At 37.4% G+C, this 19087-nt stretch overlaps 1 protein-coding gene across 5 annotated transcripts in view; it reads right to left on the bottom strand.

The window, feature by feature from the left end:
• Positions 1-19087, bottom strand: part of TRAPPC9 (trafficking protein particle complex subunit 9) — a 520942-nt gene that overhangs the window by 423268 nt on the left and 78587 nt on the right. For all 5 annotated transcript variants that reach the window (XM_050890669.1, XM_050890668.1, XM_050890671.1 and 2 more), the window contains 4 exons: positions 17329-17455; positions 15609-15741; positions 8398-8561; positions 3024-3176 (listed from right to left, as the gene is read on the bottom strand). In XM_050890669.1, coding sequence (XP_050746626.1) covers positions 3024-3176; positions 8398-8561; positions 15609-15741; positions 17329-17455 — 577 coding nt within the window. The remainder of the gene's footprint in view (positions 1-3023; positions 3177-8397; positions 8562-15608; positions 15742-17328; positions 17456-19087) is intronic.

Raw genomic sequence — 19087 nt, 5'->3', positions numbered from 1 at the left:
ACTGTTTCCGTAACAGGGACAACTAAGCCAGGTAGAAATCTTCAGTCTGCGAAACAGACCGCTGTGACAGTAACATGAGGAAATGTATAAAATCATGACTGTATGTACGATGTTTAGAAGATGTACTGTTACCTGTTTCTTGCAATACAAGAACCAGGTAATATCAGAAGGACACCAGTAGGTGCAAAGCTGCTACCAGTAATTTAGCTGTGATTCTTCTTGCCTCAGCATGTTGTACAGTCCTGACAGAGAGAGTGAAGAATTTTGTGAATGAGAAACCCACTGAGGATGACCAACAATGCCTAAAAACAGAGAAACCATATCAGGCTCTGGAAGTTCCTAAGCTAGTAAGAGTTGGAGCCCAAAAGCCTAACGGAAAGTAGCATGTATGTTCATGATTTTCCCTACGTTCTCCCTCAGGCATCTGCTCTTAGCCACTATCACAGCCCGGATATTGGACTAGACGGTCATTGATCTGATCCTGTACAGCCACTCATGTGTTTTTGCTTCCTTTAATCTAGAAGAACATCTAAGATTTTTCTTTACGAGACAGTATACCATCAACACACAAGAATTAGATCAGCAATTTTGATTGATAACTTAGTTTACTTTCCAATTGGATAAGCGTATCATCAGACACATCAGTAATTTATCCTTTCTGTACTATGTCCTGATTACAAACAGTGTAAAAGGAAACAATTTTGGCAGCAAATGAAAAAAGATCAAAGTAACAGATGCCCTGCTAAGGGCATTACTTTTAAAAGACAAAAGTATTTTGATCATCATTGTAAATCTGGTCTTCAAAAGGAAAAGGTACCATAGCTACCATATGATTAAAAGTCATGTCATAGTCGCCATTGATTTTTCTAGCTCTTTACTGTTCTTCACATCAGGATCTTACCTGCCTCTTTAGAAAGTACAATATTTGTAAAGTTAAAAGCAATGTAGAAAAATTACAGTAGCAAGTAAAAATGTCGATGTACTTAGCAGCTCTAATAATACTTTCAAAGTACACACAGTACATAGCACCCAAAGATACTACAGAAACACTAACGGATTCTACTCCTTTATCATCACTGAACAAAAAAATGTTGAATTACTTCCAGGCTTCAGTTACACAACCTTTCAAAGAAGCTGTAGGCAGAAATAACAAGGTGAAAATGTTGTTCCAAGATTTTGTTCGTATGTAGTCCCATAAAAGTCAGATACAGGTAAAAAAACCAGAGGCTCAAATCCACTATCCCACAACTGTTCGATGTCAATACCAAGAGGTATGTTAGCTTCTCCTTCTATAGAATATTTTGTTTGTATGTTCTTTCATCTGAAAAACTGCTGGGCAACTGCAGTTTCAGAGTGCCTTTAAAGCTTTTTGGAGACAGGGCAAATTTGGAAGCTACAAAAATGAAATCAACAGAACTGGCACTAAAGACAGTAATGTCTAGCTTTTAAAATATTGACTTCCATGATTATTTTTCAAGTTACATTGACTACATTGATCAAGTTCCTTCTCATTTCCATGCCTCTGATTTCTTTCTTATTAATGTTAATCTGTCAACAAATAAAGCAAAGTTTCAAAAGTTCAATTTAAATTTTGAATCAACTGGCCTATACCCTTTCCATATAATGTAATAGATAATGAGTTGAATTATGATCTAATAAAAGCTCTTATAAAATAAGCAAGCAATAAGCCATTGGAATTTCCATGGAAAAGAGAGGTCATCTACAGGGTATAGCAGGACCAAGAGTTCAGGGATCTGTAAAGTAATGCAGTATCATCTGCTCCTGAAACAGTAAAATCATCCTACAGTTAGCGTCGGATCTGCCCCCCGACCCCCCCGGTTCTGTGAATTTGTATCACAAATTTGTGCTGTATGGAATTACATTTCCTATCAAGGGCATTTCTCAAAGCCTCCGTTCCTTGGCAGCTGTGTTTTCACAATAATACCAGGGTGGGGTCTTCCTCCACTATCAGCTTTTTCAAAAAGCTCTAAAGTAAACTTTAGTGCAGCAACACTATCAGTTTTGTGCAGTTAAATCCTAAAATATTTTTATAATTTATGTATTTTACACCAGGGAGGTTTAAAACACAAAGAAGTCTTTTAATCTTTACTAACAATTAATATAATTTCTGTCTAAATGCATTTGCAAGATAACTCACAGAACTCAGTCTTATTCAACTTGAATAAGCTATGCATATAATTTTGTTGCATTTTTTCTATACTGAAAATATTTATTTTTTACAGATTAATTATACTGATAATGCATACCTGCAACTGGATCCTGGGAAACAGTCCAAATAATAATGATATTTCCCCCCCCCCCCCCAAATACAGGAATATTTTGTTTTGTCATGTTAATTCAATCAGTGTAAATATAACAGGCAATTGAAAAAATACAGAGTATAGCAATTACTCCAGTGAGACTGTGTGTTTATTATAAAAAGGACATTCTTATTACAGGTATCTGGTACTTGTAATTCCAGATAATTCTAATACAAGCAAACATTGGGTTTTTTATTCAAACGAAACTACGAGTTTAAGCACATGAAACTTTCTCTACAGTACAAATATTAGGGGGATTATGCCCTACATTGCAGTATGTCACTTCTGGCAAAACTGCAGTCAGCCACGCATAAGAATTCTACAATCTTGGATAACTAAATGATCAACTTCATGTTATTTCTCTTTAAAACCCACTGATGTTTGCAAAGTATTTATCTTCATAAGATAAGGATACAAAGAGACATATCAAAAATTCTCTGTCAAGAAAGATTTAAAAAGATAGCAGGGCAAGGTCTCATGATGGGAAAGTTTGGTCAGACTTTCTTGCCCATAGCTGTCACAAAAATTCAGTCTTCAATTCATACAGCTCACTGAACAGTTGTCTTTGCATTACAAGACACAAATATGAAAATACACAGCCACATCACACACTGTATTTTAAAACAAATGGCACAACAATTGGCTAAGTGTTTCTCAGAAGTACATACAACCCTCCTAAGAAAGGAGAAATTAAAAACTCACCATCACTGAGATCTTGCAGAAGATTTTCTTGGCATGAAAAGTCCAGCTTCACTTTAATGTTTACAGTAAATGTTGCAATCTTTCCAGGCTTTAGAGGAAACTGGGAGAGGGTATCTTCTAGCTTCCAACTCAAGAAGTCCCCATAGAGCTTCTCTGTATTAAAATAAGGAAAAATTTCATGAGTATAACCACTGTGTTAAGGAAGTTTAAGTTTATAACTGTTGTACAGAGCATTAACTGACTTGTCATTTTCTGTTTATATTCTAAAATATTCAGAGTTAAGGCACTAAAAATGAACATAACACTAGAAAGACATTAGAGAGGTTACTGACATTGACCTGGAAGTATGTAGATCACAAAGCTCAAAATATGACTCTAAGTGAAGAAGAACCTTACCAGAAGAAAAATATTGCACAATAGGCAGCACTAAATATACACTTTGAATACTCGAGAACACAGCCTGAAGGGGACCTAAAAGTTCATGTAGTTTTGAATCATACAGACTCCAACTCAGCAAATGGCATATGAATGCAAAAAACATTTAATCAAAATATTACACCAAAATAAATTATTTGCAATTCTGAAACACAATGGAGAAGGCTAGGAAGACCACTGGCTTTCATTTTTTTATAAAATAAAGTCCTTTCACAAAACTGAGAAGCATAAAGTACACAAGACATTTCTTGAATTCTTATGTCTTTGTTTTTCTGTGGGAGAATGGGACAGGATGGGACTGAATGCTCTGTTAACCACAGCATTATGATCTGCAGATAGCCTCAAAATTGCAAACTGAACTTCAAGCATCAGAGAAACTGTATATATGTGGAATAGTGTTCTGAGCACAGTTGTGGATTCCTGACAAACACAGATTTGCAAAAAAAACCACAGGAGGATAAAAAGATGTAGTTCAGCCTGGAGGTCCAGTGAGAGGCTAGCAACGCTACAATTTAATTAAAACACTTAGAAAACTGGGGGAAAGAGTTTAAAGGTAAGGACAAAAAGAAAGAAAGTAGAAAGAAAAACATAACAGACTACAGCTGAAAGGTGAAGTCTGGGTAGAACATAACTAAAACAACTGCTGCTTCCCAAGCTGAGCAGTTGAAAGGAAATATAAATGCAAGAGAAGTTTCCAACAAGCACAGAAGGATGAGACCAGAGTACTCCACATCTCTGAATTTAACATGCACAAAGGCACACTAAATGCAAGTATGATCAGACACCTGAGGACAGAAATCTGACATGCTTCAAGGTAACAAAGCTCTTCAGACTTCGATGGTAATCTGCACGTCCGATTCTTGATGCGTCACCAGCTGAAGTATATATTCCTAGCAGAATACACAGGACCTCAAAATAACTATCCGTTCTAAATGCATAGGCATTGGTATTCATACATCTTAACTTCTCCAAGCACATGAAATTCTAGTAAAAATGAAAGTTGCGTATTTAGCACTGCAGAGTATCCACCACCCTTTTTTTAAATCAGGAACTGTGAGGTGTGCACGCTAGAATTATAGAGTTAAAAGCACTAAAGTTCATCAGCTCATAGGCAGTGTTCCAGTATTATTACTAATTTTCCTTTGAGCTTGGGGAAAAACAGCCTCTTTTGAATTGAGGAGACAATCGAGAATATTTTGAATTCAGACCCGATAGATAGAAATTAACTTGCAGGACTTGTTATGTTCTTTACAATTTAAATGTATCATCTAGCAGAGTTTCCTCTAGGCAATTAGCAAGTATCCCTAAAAGGAGGGGGAAAAAAGCTCTAAAATCATGAACCATTTGACATTTATCCTATGAGTGGAAAAGAGAGTTAGTAACAATCATAAAACATCATGATCTAGGTCAGCCAGTGTGGTCAGAGAGGAAGAGACCTGAGCTGAGAAACCCAGATAGTAAACCCATGGCAGCTAGACTGGGGCTGGATTACCAACACTCCTTGTTGTCCTACCTTCACAAGGACATTTGGACTAACTGGAGAAAAGCCTGCCTGCATTCACAACTCTCTATGGAACATAACCCAACTCCAATTTAAAAACTTTACAGTTTTGTTTGGCAAAAAAAGGTAAATACATCTATTCCAGGATATTCGCAGTTCTTAAAATAGGTTACATGGACCTCAGAGTAGATTTTTCATTTGTGATCTGGCACAGCTAAGCAGCTGAGACTGTAAGCAGATGTGTTCAAAGACCATGGGAAGAATACAGCTAGACAGGTGAATTTATTTCTCTATGTTTAAATTCCAGAGGTCAATCACTTCTAAGAAAGATCAGTGAGGTTTTGCTTCATCATCCAAGCTCATTCAGTGTGTAGAGCTGGTGCTCACTGCTAGAGCCCAATAACCTGTGAGGCTGGTAAGAACGCCTGGTATGCTCTCCTCAGTGCTTCAAGTTTGAAAACATCAGTGTTACATTTGCCCCTGAGTGGATCAAATAGTTGGGTTATCAAAGCTTTTAGAGTGCACCCCCTAAGTGAGACATAACAAGCCTCTGACAAGAGCTGACCAGAGACAAAAGATGGAAAAGCATCCCCCTTCGCACATGTCATCATTCTAAAAGAAGTATTAGACCATCTGACCTGGTGAGTTGACCTTGACAGTATACGTGTGATGTCCAACCTACAGATACCACAGCCTGGTAGACAGAGTGGTGCAATGAGACATTAAAAGACATGACAGACACGTTTATTGTGGCAGCATGACAAATCCCTGATTTGCCTCAGGATCTGTTCCATAACACATGGCTGCTAAAGGACTTGAAAACCCTGTGATGTCCTTTATGAACTGCACAGGGTGAGCTGCAATTTCTGCTCATTTATCTGAGGGCCAGAGTGGAAAAGCTAAAGAGCTGCACCTGAAAGAAACAGAAGAGAGGAAGTAAGGGAAGGCAAGTTTGAAAGCCTGATCTCCAGAGGTTCTCATTAACAAGACACCATTGAAAACAACGCCAGAGCAGTGAGCTTCCTCAAGAAAAGTGACAGGCTATAGCTAACATAATGAAGGAGGGAGGTCAGGTCACTGCACTGCAACAGCTAATCCCATCCAGTAATTTCAATAAAAAAAAAAGAGACCATGTTTGCCATTTACAGCATTCATCTTTGTGCTAAAAGTTGTGGCCCCAGAAACAGAAGGTAAGGAAAGAGAAGTCAGACACGCAGGCATGCAGCAGCTGCAAAAGATTTATGAGCAACTGCCAAGACTAAAAGAACCAAAGCAAATCCGGTGAAACGAAGGACTATTGAAAGCTCTTTGTATTTGGCTGAAATTGGATGACGACTTCTCATGGGTTCCCAAGTTGACAGGCAAGCTGTGGTCATGGCAGATGAAGATGCCTAACAGCTTTCAAGACCTTGAGCAGTCTAAATCACAGGCATATTTCAGCTGAGGAGCAGTAAAGAACTTCCAAGAGACAACTTCTTAATGCACTACAGATCGTTCATAAGCATCTGCATACGCTCTCAACTTGATATATAATATCAAGTTAAGAGTTTGTGTTGCTATTAGAGATGGTTTAATGTTGTATCCACATTATTTCCATGCATGTAGTATCCACTGACCAAACTGAGCTGCTGACATTACAAATCTTTAGTTCCCTGCTGATCACCAGAATCCCATGTTACATGTTGCACTGTACCGTGAGTCCACTCTTATGCATGTGTATCAATTTACGATAACAACTAAAATGGAAGAGAGTCCATTAAAAAAGGCAAAGGTCCATCCTTTGCAAGACCTACATGCATTCACATTTGAAATAACATAATTATTACATGTTTAATGTGGACCATTAGTTCTTTTGCCACGGATAGTGTTTTTCAGCACTTTACATCGTACCCACAGCACACAGTCATGTAAAAAGTCATACTTATTTAAGTATGTATTTTCCTCCAATAACATGGTTCATCTCAAGCATACAGTTCCAAATACAGGGGTGCATTTCACTTCTGTGAGACATTCCAAGAAACTGAAGATTGTGCTTGACAGGACCCTGGATAACCTAATCTCAAGTTCCGCTTTCAAAAGAAGGTTGTTTAAGATGATGTCCAGAGGCCCCTGCCCACATAGACTTCCACAATTCTGTGATTCTGATGGCATGGCTCTCACACTCTCAGAACAAATATCATTCGGTGCCTCTCAAAACTCACTCTCATTTCTATTTTCTATTTTTCCGAAATGGTGATTTAAGTGTTGCATTTTTTTGAGTATGCTTATTTATAACTTATCAGAAATTTTCCTTTTTCTGATAAAGACAATTATTGTCATGCTTAATAACATCTAAGAGACTGTCAAATATACAAAGAGGCTTCATTGTAAACATTTTCTACAGAGAAAGAAAATGAAGGATGAAGTAAAGTTTTACTGAACTCATAGCTGAGTGTATCAACTTTTCTCCTTTTTCCCCATTGTTTTTAACAGAAGTTGTAACTGAGAGATGATGGTTTTAATGGTGACAAGAGTCTCTTTTTCAAAATTCTGAACCAATTAACTGCGTCATGTTACGTACTAAGAGTCTGATTAACATCTGATTCAGAGGCCCATATATTCCACCATTTAATACATTTCATTACATAAACTTCACCATTTAATATGCGTGCTGTATTTGGTCTTTCCATTACATACATACAGCACCGAGCACAGTAGAAGCATGTTGGAATTACTGAAATAAGAACAGTAAGTCATCATACTTTTCAGCTTCTAAAATCCTTCTTGGTAACAAGTCTCAGACAGAAAATCTATTCTTAGATGATTGGCAACTCCTATTCTCTCAGGCTGCAGAAAAGAGGACACTTCGTTGGGGGGGAGCGGGGGGGGGGGAGCGGGAATCAAGGAGATGTACTGTATTTCTTCCTTCAATTATTCTTTTAACTCATAATACCTTATTTTATTTACTGTCTTGTTTTTTAAAGTCTTTTATCCCATTTTTTTCTTATTGCTCACTGAGTGAGATAGAAGTAGGCTTATTTACTTCCACTCCCTCAAGTAGAACTACATTACTGCTAATGGTAATTTATTTAACTAATCAGTGTATTTAGACATAAGGAGAAAATAATTTAGACCCAAGATTCTTGCTTTTTACTAGTTACTGCCTCAGGATTTTTTTTTCCAAGTAACATTAAAATGAAATCTAGATTTCCAAAAAGCAGGCGACCCTTTGACACACAGATGGTTCTACATTTTCTTTCATTTTCTTTCTACATTTTCATACATTCTCTTTCATTTCTATATTCCTACAATAAAATCAAACTGAATGATTCCAGTTCCATAACAGCTGTTATGATATTTATTCTAAATTGACCTAAAAGAAGCGTAACACAACTAGTCCCCCTTTTATCAGAGAAAAAGTGATCATTATTATTTCCAAATATAAATCAGCATACACACCCTTAGTGTTGACTGTTTTCGCTGTGACCTCTAGTTTCTCCAGTGGTTCTGTTCCAATATTTTCTAACTTAATGACAAGCTGTTGGGTCTCTCCATTGTAAAGCTGGACAGACACGTTAGTGGAGATTTCATCCCCTGAAGAAGGCTGAAGCGTATGAGCAGACCTACAAAATGTGACACATAGACAAACAAAATATTATTATATAAATGTTAAAAGCCTGTCCAAGTTACTATATTCTATTAACTGTTCTTTGAAGACTCGGAAACTACTACTCTGCAATCTTCCATTTCTGCATTTTCCATTCTCATTTTAGCCAGGGTCATTTTTTTATAACCACTGAGGACAAACGTTAATATTTGATGCATGAGACAAGTCAGATTTCAAACAACACAAAATATACATTCCTAACTGTGAAAGCTTGTTAAAAATTATTGCAAAAACTGTAAGAAAGGGGAAAGAGAAAAAAAGCAAGAGCAGGTCGTTAGAGCAAACTTGAAAAAAGTGATATCTGATCTACCAAGTGTTTGAACACTAGGGTTGAGTAACAATAAGTATCAAGAGCTGAATGTAAAAAAAAAAAAAAAAAAAAAATTGAGGAGAACAAGAAGTTGAGCGCTACATAGGAGAAACCAGGATGAGAGTGCTCTGCAAGATCCTGAAGTCCATACTGCGCTCTGATCAGCCTGTAAAAATTACAAAAGTGAGAATAAAGTCAACTGGTAGAAGAAACCTCAGAAAAGATGAAACCTTTGTACTCACAAGTGAGGATATATTATCTTACATTGTTAGGCATTCCCAAACTCCACCAACATATGATATATGCAGAATGAAGACAGAAACACCTTTAATGACAGATAAGCAGCACTAACTGTTTTACACAGCTGTTCACCCAGAAACTGTTTTCTTAAGGGATCATAAACAGTATCTGAAATATGAGGTAAAGTATACATAGTAGAGCAATATATTGTAAAAATAACTTGGAGATGAAACAAAAATTATTCTACGAGTTATATGTGCTAGAGAAAATGCATGGGTAACTAAAGCTTCAGAAACATGAGAATTCATTTAAATGAGTATCATGCATTTCATTTTAAAGTAACAAATGTGTCAAACCAGTCAATTATTGAATAGCAGATATGCACAGTGCTATGACAACACATCATGGATAAAGGCGAATTGAGCAGTAACCTTGACTTTGCTAGGAAGTAGCAATACGGGAGTTGAGAGAATGCAGCTTTAGTGGACAGCAGAGGGCATAAACCTCATGGGAGTGGATTCTGGAAGAAATTCACTGTGTGAAAGGTGAAATAGTGAATATAAATGAACTCTAGAACATGAATGAGGGAAGAGGATTGCAGAACAAGACAGATGGGCAGAGGTTCAACTTCTGACTGTATTTTTCATGCTAATGCAAAGTGGTCAGAAGGGAATAAGGATACAAGGGCAAAAGCTACTGAGATTAATGACCGATAAATCTGTTGGTAAACCCAGGTTCAGTAACTTCTTTTGGCAGGTAGTTCTGCTATCCTTCCTTTCTATCCTATCCTATCCTTCCTTAGCACAAGATAAGCAGCCTCCACAAACAAGAGCAGATTTTACTCTTTCAGAATGCATCTATGACAACAAGTACTTAAAACACATATTTTTTGATAATTTAAAACTTACTGTCATGTATCATTATCATTGCAGCACTCTGAAGTTTGGGCATTTGGAGTGACAGGAAAGAAGGAACTTCTTTTCTCCCCTCAGACAAAAGTATCAAGGAATTGCATACTAACAAATCAAACAAATGGTACTTTCAATTACTGTATCAATGTATATCTGAAACCTGAGCCCAAGCTAATTCAGGTTACACATGCTTTTCTGTAATACACCTTCTTAAATTAAAAAACATCTCAATTCTTGTTTAAGTACTATGTAGCCATCAGCTTTGTTCTGAACTTGCAAGACCTCAGGGCTGAGGCTTGCCATGGGGATATTGGTAGATGAAAAATTAGATATGAGCCAGCAATGTGTGCTTTCAGCCTAGAAAGCCAATCGTGTCCTGGGCTGCATCCAAAGAAGTGTGGCCAGTAGGTTGAGGGAGGTGATTCTCCCCCTCTACTCCACTCTCATGAGACCCCACCTGGAGTACTGCATCCAGCTCTGGGGTCCCCAGCACAAGAAAAACATGGATCTGTTAGAGCTTGTCTAGAGGAGGCCACAAAAGTGGTCAGAGGGCTGGAACACCTTTGCTATGAGGACAGGCTGAGAGAGTTGGGGTTGTTCAGCCTGGAGAAGAGAAGGCTCTGGGGAGACCTTATAGCAGCCTTTCAATACTTAAAGGGGACTTAAGAAAGATGGAGAGACTTTTTACCACGGCCTGTAGTGACAGGACAAGGGGCAACAGTTTTAAACTGAAATAGGCTAGGTTTAGATTGGACATAAGGAAGAAATTTTTTACAATGAGGGTGGTGAGGCACTGGAACAGGTTGCCCAGAGAAGTTGTGGATGCCCCATCATTGGAAGTATTCAAGGTCAGGCTGGACGAGGCTTTCAGCAACCTCATCTAGCAGAAGATGTCCCTGCCCATGGCAGGGGGGTTGGAACTAGACGATCTTTAAAGGTCCCTTCCAACCCAAACCATTCTATGATTCTGTGCCTGCTCTGAACTTGTCCTGACCTGCCTGCAACTTCCGTTTAGCTTACCGTAGCAGCAATTTTTCTTCTGACCTGGTGGCTACACCTGATTTGCTTTACTTCTGTTACCTCTGTTCAGCACAACCATAGTTTTATATAGATAGTAGTAAAAAGTGGTTCTTCTAGGCAGAATGAGATATTTATGACTAACACAGTGACATTGTGTAGAGAAACACAGGTCTGGTATGATAGCAGAGGCATTGCAAAGTGGAGAGACACAGGATGCAGCGAAGAGTAGTACCGGCGTGGGACGGTAAGAGATGGGGCATATGCTTAACACTGGAGACCTCACAGCTATAAACAATTCATTAACAGTCAAAGAAATGCAGACATGGACCTGGGCAAAAAGAGCTTTCAGGGGTAATGAAGAAAACAAGGATCTAATATAAAAAAGAAGCAGTACATATTAAATTTGGATGCAACGTGGAGCTTGGGTGAAGAAAGAACAAGGCATAAAATTGTGTTAGCAAACTAATATGACTTCATGTGTTTTCTAGAGTGAAAAAAAACAACCCACCAACATCATATTCCTCTCGGTGGAGGTCTCCAGGTGCTGACAACTCGCTGTACCACCAGACTGAAAAGGCCAACCTTAGGACCCAGAGTACCAGTGGGAGAGCAAGCATAACACCAGGAAAACATGCAGAAAATAGGAAGTGTGTATACAGCAATTTTAAGTGTATTATTAATAGTGATTTTTCTTCTGTATAGAGTATTTTTCTCTCTCTTTTTCTTTCTTCTGTAGTAATTGCATCTGGACTAATAACAGTCTAATACAGGAATCATTAAGATACAAACAGTAAATTCTTGGCTTTATACATAAAGTGTGTTTCCTCTTTGCCCGTAAACATCATTTTGAGCATAACAGTATTGCAAAATTATTTCAGTATATTAAAAAGAACTCATCAAGAAAGTGACCTATAAAGCCTGGCACATTGGCATGCAGCTTCAAAAATTTCTGGTTCTTGTGGAAATGACTGATATTTCTCCATATGAGAAGTCTTCCCTAATTTTATTTACAAATTTGTCATTTTCTTCCCTCAGTTTTCTTACTTTATGGGCTTTTCCATTAGGATTGTTTTACTCAGTAGTATAGTAATTTTATACACTATATATATGATACATATAAATTTATGCACAACTATATATCTAAATACATATACTGATGAAAATATATACTAACAAAGTCATTCTCAACCCACAGCAAGCTTCATGAGTGCACCCTCAGTAAGTCTGCAGATGACACCAAGTTGGGCGGGAGTGTTGATCTGCTTGAGGGCAGGAAGGCTCTACAGAGGGATCTGGACAGGCTGGATCGATGGGCTGAGGCCAATTGTATGAGCTTCAACAAGGCTAAGTGCCGGGTCCTGCACTCGGGTCACAACAACCCCATGCAACGCTACAGGCTTGGGGAAGAGCGGTTGGAAAGCTGCCCGGCAGAAAAGGACCTGGGGGTGTTGGTCGACAGCCGGCTGAGTATGAGCCAGCAGTGTGCCCAGGTGGCCAAGAAGGCCAATGGCATCCTGGCTTGTATCAGAAAGAGTGTGGCCAGCAGGACTAGGGAAGTGACTGTCCCCCTGTACTCGGCACTGGTGAGGCCACACCTTGAATACTGTGTGCAGTTTTGGGCCCCTCACTACAAGGAAGACATGGAGGTGCTGGAGTGTGTCTGAAGAAAGGCAACGAAGCTGGTGAAGGGTCTAGAGCACAAGTCTTACGAGGAGTGGCTGAGGGAACTGGGGTGGTTTAGCCTGGAGGAAAGGAGGCTGAGGGGAGACCTTATCGCTCTCTACAACTACCTGAAAGGAGGTTGTAGTGAGGTGGGTGTCAGTCTCTTCTCCCAGGTAACGAGCGATAGGACAAGAGGAAATGACCTCAAGTTGCACCAGGGGAGGTTTAGATTGGATATTAGGAAAAATTTCTTCACCAACAGGGTTATCAAGCACTGGAACAGGCTGCCCAGGGAAGCGGTTGAGTCACCATCCCTGGAGGTATTAAAAAGACGTGTAGATGTGGCACTTAGGGACATGGTTTAGTGGTGGACTTGGTAGTGTTAAGATCATGGAGTCCAACCAGAAACCTAAGAGTCTTGCAGTCTAAATGATTCTATGATTCTATTACAGCTTCTGCTACATTGAGCTTATTAATTTGACCTTCCATAACACAGATCAATAAAAAAAATTTTTAGTTATGGTATGCCTAGAAAGGCCTGGAATTATTCTTGACAATATGACTATCACCCCAAAATTACTATTACAGCAATCAACTTTTGAAGAAATGATAAAGAGCTATATACCTTTGACTTTTCAAACAAACCTTGTCTTACAGTTTCACCTACAAAGAAGGCAATAAATATGGTGTAAGATTATCTCAAATACTTCAAAAATAAGTAAATTTGGTGAAAAAATCAAGAAACGTCAGCTCAGCTCCAGTAAAAAGAGCTATAAAAGCTAACATGCTGATGGGTGTCAAAGGAAATGTAAATGTAAAGCAAATCAGCAAGATGCCAGGAGAGAAACTGGATTCGGATTTTATCCTGCTGTCTGTAAATTAAGAGTGTTCTTTCTTTCAGTTCTTCACCATGTCTTTTGAAAGTACATCATCCTCCGGAGAACCCAAAGGATAAAACAGAGTTGACAGGAGTCACATGAGGCAATTTGCTGGTATCATAGAGGCTGGGAGAAGGAGTAAGCGATGGGAAACAGGCATCTCTGGCATACTGCAAAGTAGCCAGAAGGGCATCTGAATTCCCAGGGCGTTACAGGAACTGAGACCAAGTACTGAAACTAAAGCATCTGAAGAAACTGAGAATAAATTTAACACCAATGAAAAAGTAAAAACACACCAATATACAAAGAAAATCTTGTTAATGTTCCATGTTATCAGCTGAACATATATCTGAAAAGAGCAGATATTATGCTCATTTAAGAATATTTGCAATTCTCTCTGTATGTCAAACCCATCGTGTTCTTTAATGCATTCATAACTTTGGCTAGCCAATATTAATTTTGATTACAGCTAATCCGTAAAGACTCCATATCTAGCAGAATTTTTATAGGGAATTAACCAACATGTAACTCAATTGCAGCATTTTATTATTTTGCTGTCTTCATCAGGATATTACTTTTATATCTTTGTAATACAATGCCATCAACACAGCCGATTCCACATCAGAAAAGTGGAATTCAGTATGGAAAAATTGTAACCAAACTGGTTCCTTTGCTTTACTAAGTAAACTATACTGAAGAACAAAACAACAACAAAAATTACATATATATATATATATATATACACACACACACATATATATATATCTATCTTTGTGTCATACGATACTGCTGATCATCCTACTAAGGATCATAAATGGAGCTGAGGTCTTCCAATCAATAAAACAATCCCTGTGGTACTTGAGCTATCAAGGCAGTAAGTAACAAAAGGCTGTTTCCTAATCCATAGCTAAAAGGAATATTTAAAAGAAAAATAAAAAAATAAAAAAAATTAAATCAAAAAAACAGAAGACTGAAACCCTGTACTTTTACAACTATTTGCAAAACAGTAGATGGATGGCAAATCTCTGAGATAGTGATCACCATGCAGCTTAGTAGGTGAATACTCTTGAAACCTGAAAAGTTCCAAAAACTGAATTGAATTAGTGTCTTACCAGCTCTCTCTAAAATCGTGGAATTAGTCAGCCACATTCTTCACAAAAAAAAGCTCAAAACCCCCCCCAGAAAAAATCCACACTACTACTGTGTCCTTTTTGGTGAGTGTATAAGGAAGTTATTTTAGTTGATTCTTCCTTTACCTCTTAAACATATTGTTTCTGTAGTATGGTATCAGGTTTGGGCCCCTCCTGAACAACGGAAATACTGATATATTGGAGCAAGTCCAGAAGAGTGTTATCAAAATTATTAGGAGGCTAGAGCACATGACATATGAGGATAGGTTCAAAGAGCTGGGTTTGTTTAGTTTGAAAAAAAGAAAAGGGAGTGATTTTTACTCTTGTGAGTGTGGTCAGACATTGGAACTGATTTCCCACAAAGGTAATGGAAACCCCGCCCATGGAGATCATTAAAACTTAACTAGATCATGCCCTGAGCAACCTGATCTAACATGTAAGTCATATCACTTGTCTAAGCTGGCCCTGCTTTGAGCAACACCTGGACCAGATGACCTCCAGAGGCACCCTTTGCAACCTACACTATTCCATGGATTACCTCTTTACTTCAAGATTTTATAAACATTTAGCCTTTAAAGTATTCAGTCTTCTAAAAGTATTACTTTTAGTAATGAATAACCATTACACTCCCTCAGTTAATTAAATTGAAAAATATTTTCTATGAAATTCCAAGGTTTCCAGCAGTAAAACAAAAAACTATGATTTATATTCGAAAGTAAATAGCACAGATACAGTTTCTGTCTTATTTTACTAAAGCACTGACTATATACTCAGATGAAGGAGTTTTTATTCAGCATGTGACTAACACTTAAATACAACCAAATAAAATCATCATTTAATTCAGCTTCTCACCTTGGAAGGGAGGTACTGATCTGCAGCCTTGGCAAAGCTGGAATGACTTCAACAGTACAGCCATTGGTCTTCACTCCTGGAAGATTGTCCAGAAGGCAATCACTGAAGACTCCAAAAACTGAAGTATGGTAACCTGATTTTTAGAAGAAAACACCAGTATGTTGTGAATTTTTCTGTTTTCTGAAAGGTATAATAGTACTAAGCTTACTAGTCAGATCTTGCCAATATTTCTGCTACTCAAAACACCATCTTCTCTACACGAGAACCTTCTCAGGACACAAAATATGTAAAATGTTTTCAAACCCCCTAAATAACAACATTTATAACTACATGACAACATACAAACAACACACATGTACGCCTTTGTATCTGTGACACGTAAAATAAAAAAAATGAGTCCATGGTTTCTACCATGCATTGTGGTAAGTTCTGTAGAATCCTTTACAAGATCAATATCACCAGTCATAGTATAGAGACCACCATTTTATACCACATCACCTAATCCACTGGTGCACATAAAACCTGTTACCCTTCAACAGTTCCCTATTTTCTCCAAAAAATGTTTATAGGAATGAGTCTCAACTGTATCCAGAAGCTAAGGAAAAAAGAATCCTAAAGGAAATCAGTTAGGAAAAAAAAGTATATATGCATACACACACAGACATCTGCCATAAAAGACCACAGCTTATCCTCTAAAAGTTCAATTTAGTAGGAAAGTACCGCTACACCGATTCCTTACCACGCAATATATATAAGCTATATCTGAAGGAAAATTTGATACATTGACACACAAACAGTTGCCAAGTACAGAAATCAACTCCTCTACTTGCAATACATTTTTAGTACATGAGACTAAAAGCAGACAGCTACAGCACAAATGTTCTGAATGCTTTGATGCTATTCTGTATTTACTGAAATAGTTTCGGGAGGGGGGGGAAATCAAATGAAGAATCATTTTATGAGCAGACAGAAAAGCACTTAAGAAAAACTCAGTGAGAACAGTTTCTTCAGGTTCAAACCCATCTTCTTTTGGTGTTTAGCTTTACTAAAATGGTTCTTTTCCTGTAACTCTGTATTCCAGGAACACGTACCTAAAATTGTGTGTAGGTAAGATGATTCAGTCCTACTACATGTTGAATCTATCATCTTCACATATACCTCCTTTTCTAGGAGACTGATTTGCTCGTCTTCTACAAAAGCTGTTTAATTCTCTTTACTTACTACAAACACAATTTTATTTAGGCTTATTAATGAAATGATATCTTGACTACAACAGACTACACACATTGCCTAAATTGTTTCTACAGAAGCAATCTGAAAAAATTTCTGTAATCTTATATGAATATGATTAATTAAGAAAAATGAACTGCAAGATTATCTTCTGCATTCTCATGAAAAAGTTCAAGTAATCCTCCTCAGAAGCTTTCCAAATGAAAGCGTTGAATAAAGGGGAGTTTAAGTTCATTATCCTTTTCCTTTCATACAGGAGGTATTGTAAATATGTGTTCGTTACTGCTGATGCAACAAAGGGATTTATCAGGTTGTGTTTTTAATGAAGTCTAGTATAGAAAACAGATTTTTTGTTTTGTTTTTTGTTTTACTTACTGAGGAGAATTCAGAGTGGCAAATATATATGTGGCATACAAACTTATGTAATCCCCAAAGATGTAAAACACATGGTTGTTTTGCTAGGAAGACAATGACTAAAGACATTCCTTACCATTGACAGTGATCTGTCCAGTAGTTTGAGGAACACCAACAAGAGTTACCGGATAGAGACCAGATTCTGCAGGTAGAGAAAGAGCTGCAGGAAGAGATTCGAATTCTACTCCTGTTGTCAACAGACCCTGAAAAAGTTATATTACATAGATAAATCCATTTATGATATACACTTACATTTTTATGATATATACTTGTATTTTAATCCCTTGCATTACATCACCCAAACTTTTATGATTTATTCCAATTTGCTCATAGCAGTTATTTTGGTTTTTAAGTTCCAGTGACTGAACCATGCATCTAGAATTATGGCAAGTTTTGTATTCAACAGTGAAACATGTTTGAGGATGTGAGGTGGGAACGATGTATGAGAAACTAATAAAAATTTATACCCAAGCACAGTAAAAAGAATGAGTGATATATAATCTGCATGGTGTTGTTTTGTACCTGTGACCTTAGTTAAATATTTGCTTATATTTTGGACAGTGGAAATCAAACATCAATAGCGGCTCTTGCTTAGCTTTAATTAAACTTCCTGGCCAGAAAATATTTATCTATGGGGAGAAAAAAATTTTAGTATTTACAGCTACTAGAGCAAGTCTAGCTTTACTATCCAACCTAAACACTTCAATGAGTTGGAATAAGGAATTCATTTTGCTAAATTGATCCTCTGTCAAGCCTAGATGTCTGCAGTTAGACTGTATGATTTACTCCCTTAGTGTCAGAGAAATCTTTTAGCATCCTAAATTTAAAACATGGGACAAAATAAGAAATGAAGTAAAAAAAAAAAAATTATTTAACAAACTTTTAAACACAGCATTACTGTCCTTAGTAGATTGGGGATTTTTTTTAAGCTTGGTTAATGAATTTAAGATGCTTGCACAGAATGTACTGTTACAAGTAAGAAATTTAATGTTGCAAAGCACGTAAGTCTAAGTTACCAGCTCCTTTCGATACACATAGATTTTTATTTTTATTTTTTAATAAAGATGCCATCCAAATATCTCCATCAATTAATGCAGTAAATACAACTGGATTAAACCTCAACTCTATGAGGATGCTTCACAGGAACTCAAAACTCTGTGAAAGAGGTACATACTATTTTTGTAAAGACAGATGAAAAAACTCATGGCTTGAGCCACAGAAAATCACAAAGAGACTAAAGACTGAACAAGGAGTTTAAGAAGCAGCAATGTTATCTGCACAGTGCCAGAATACCAGCATTGCTTCCTTTTGAAAACATCTATGACTGCCTAGTTTTTAATTCAATTGGGTTTTGAATGGTGCACCTCTAATGCTCATGTCAGCTGTAAAAGGCAGACTAGTCCTCTTACGTTTCTAATTCTCAGTTAGAAATTAGGAAAATTGATACTCGTATAACAAGTACTTAAAGAAACGCAAATGGCACCACTGGAATTACCCAGCCAATGACTGAAACTTGACCTGTCATGTACATGAAGTCTTTAATGGCCTGATTTGCATTGGGACTAACCACCAGCAAGTCTTCTTCAAGCAATATCTAGACATTAACCAAAATCAACCCACCAGCAGTCAAAAACTGAAGTAAATTAAAAGCCATTATCAGAATTTCTTCCCTCCTCAGAAGGCAGTGTGCCTTCTGGAAAATTAACAAACAACTATCTTTTACGTACATGCTACATAACAACTAAATAAATGCTTTGCAACTAAGATTTTTAACAGCAAAGTCCTAAACACACCAGAAGCTTAAGAAAGCAAACTGAACAGGTTTGTCAGGTTCT

The sequence above is a fragment of the Gymnogyps californianus genome, chromosome 2 (assembly GCF_018139145.2).
Source record: "Gymnogyps californianus isolate 813 chromosome 2, ASM1813914v2, whole genome shotgun sequence".
NCBI classification, from domain to species: Eukaryota; Metazoa; Chordata; class Aves; order Accipitriformes; family Cathartidae; genus Gymnogyps; species Gymnogyps californianus.
The sequence above is the reverse complement of the archived record's forward strand: the minus strand, read 5'-3'. Positions and strand labels throughout refer to the sequence as shown.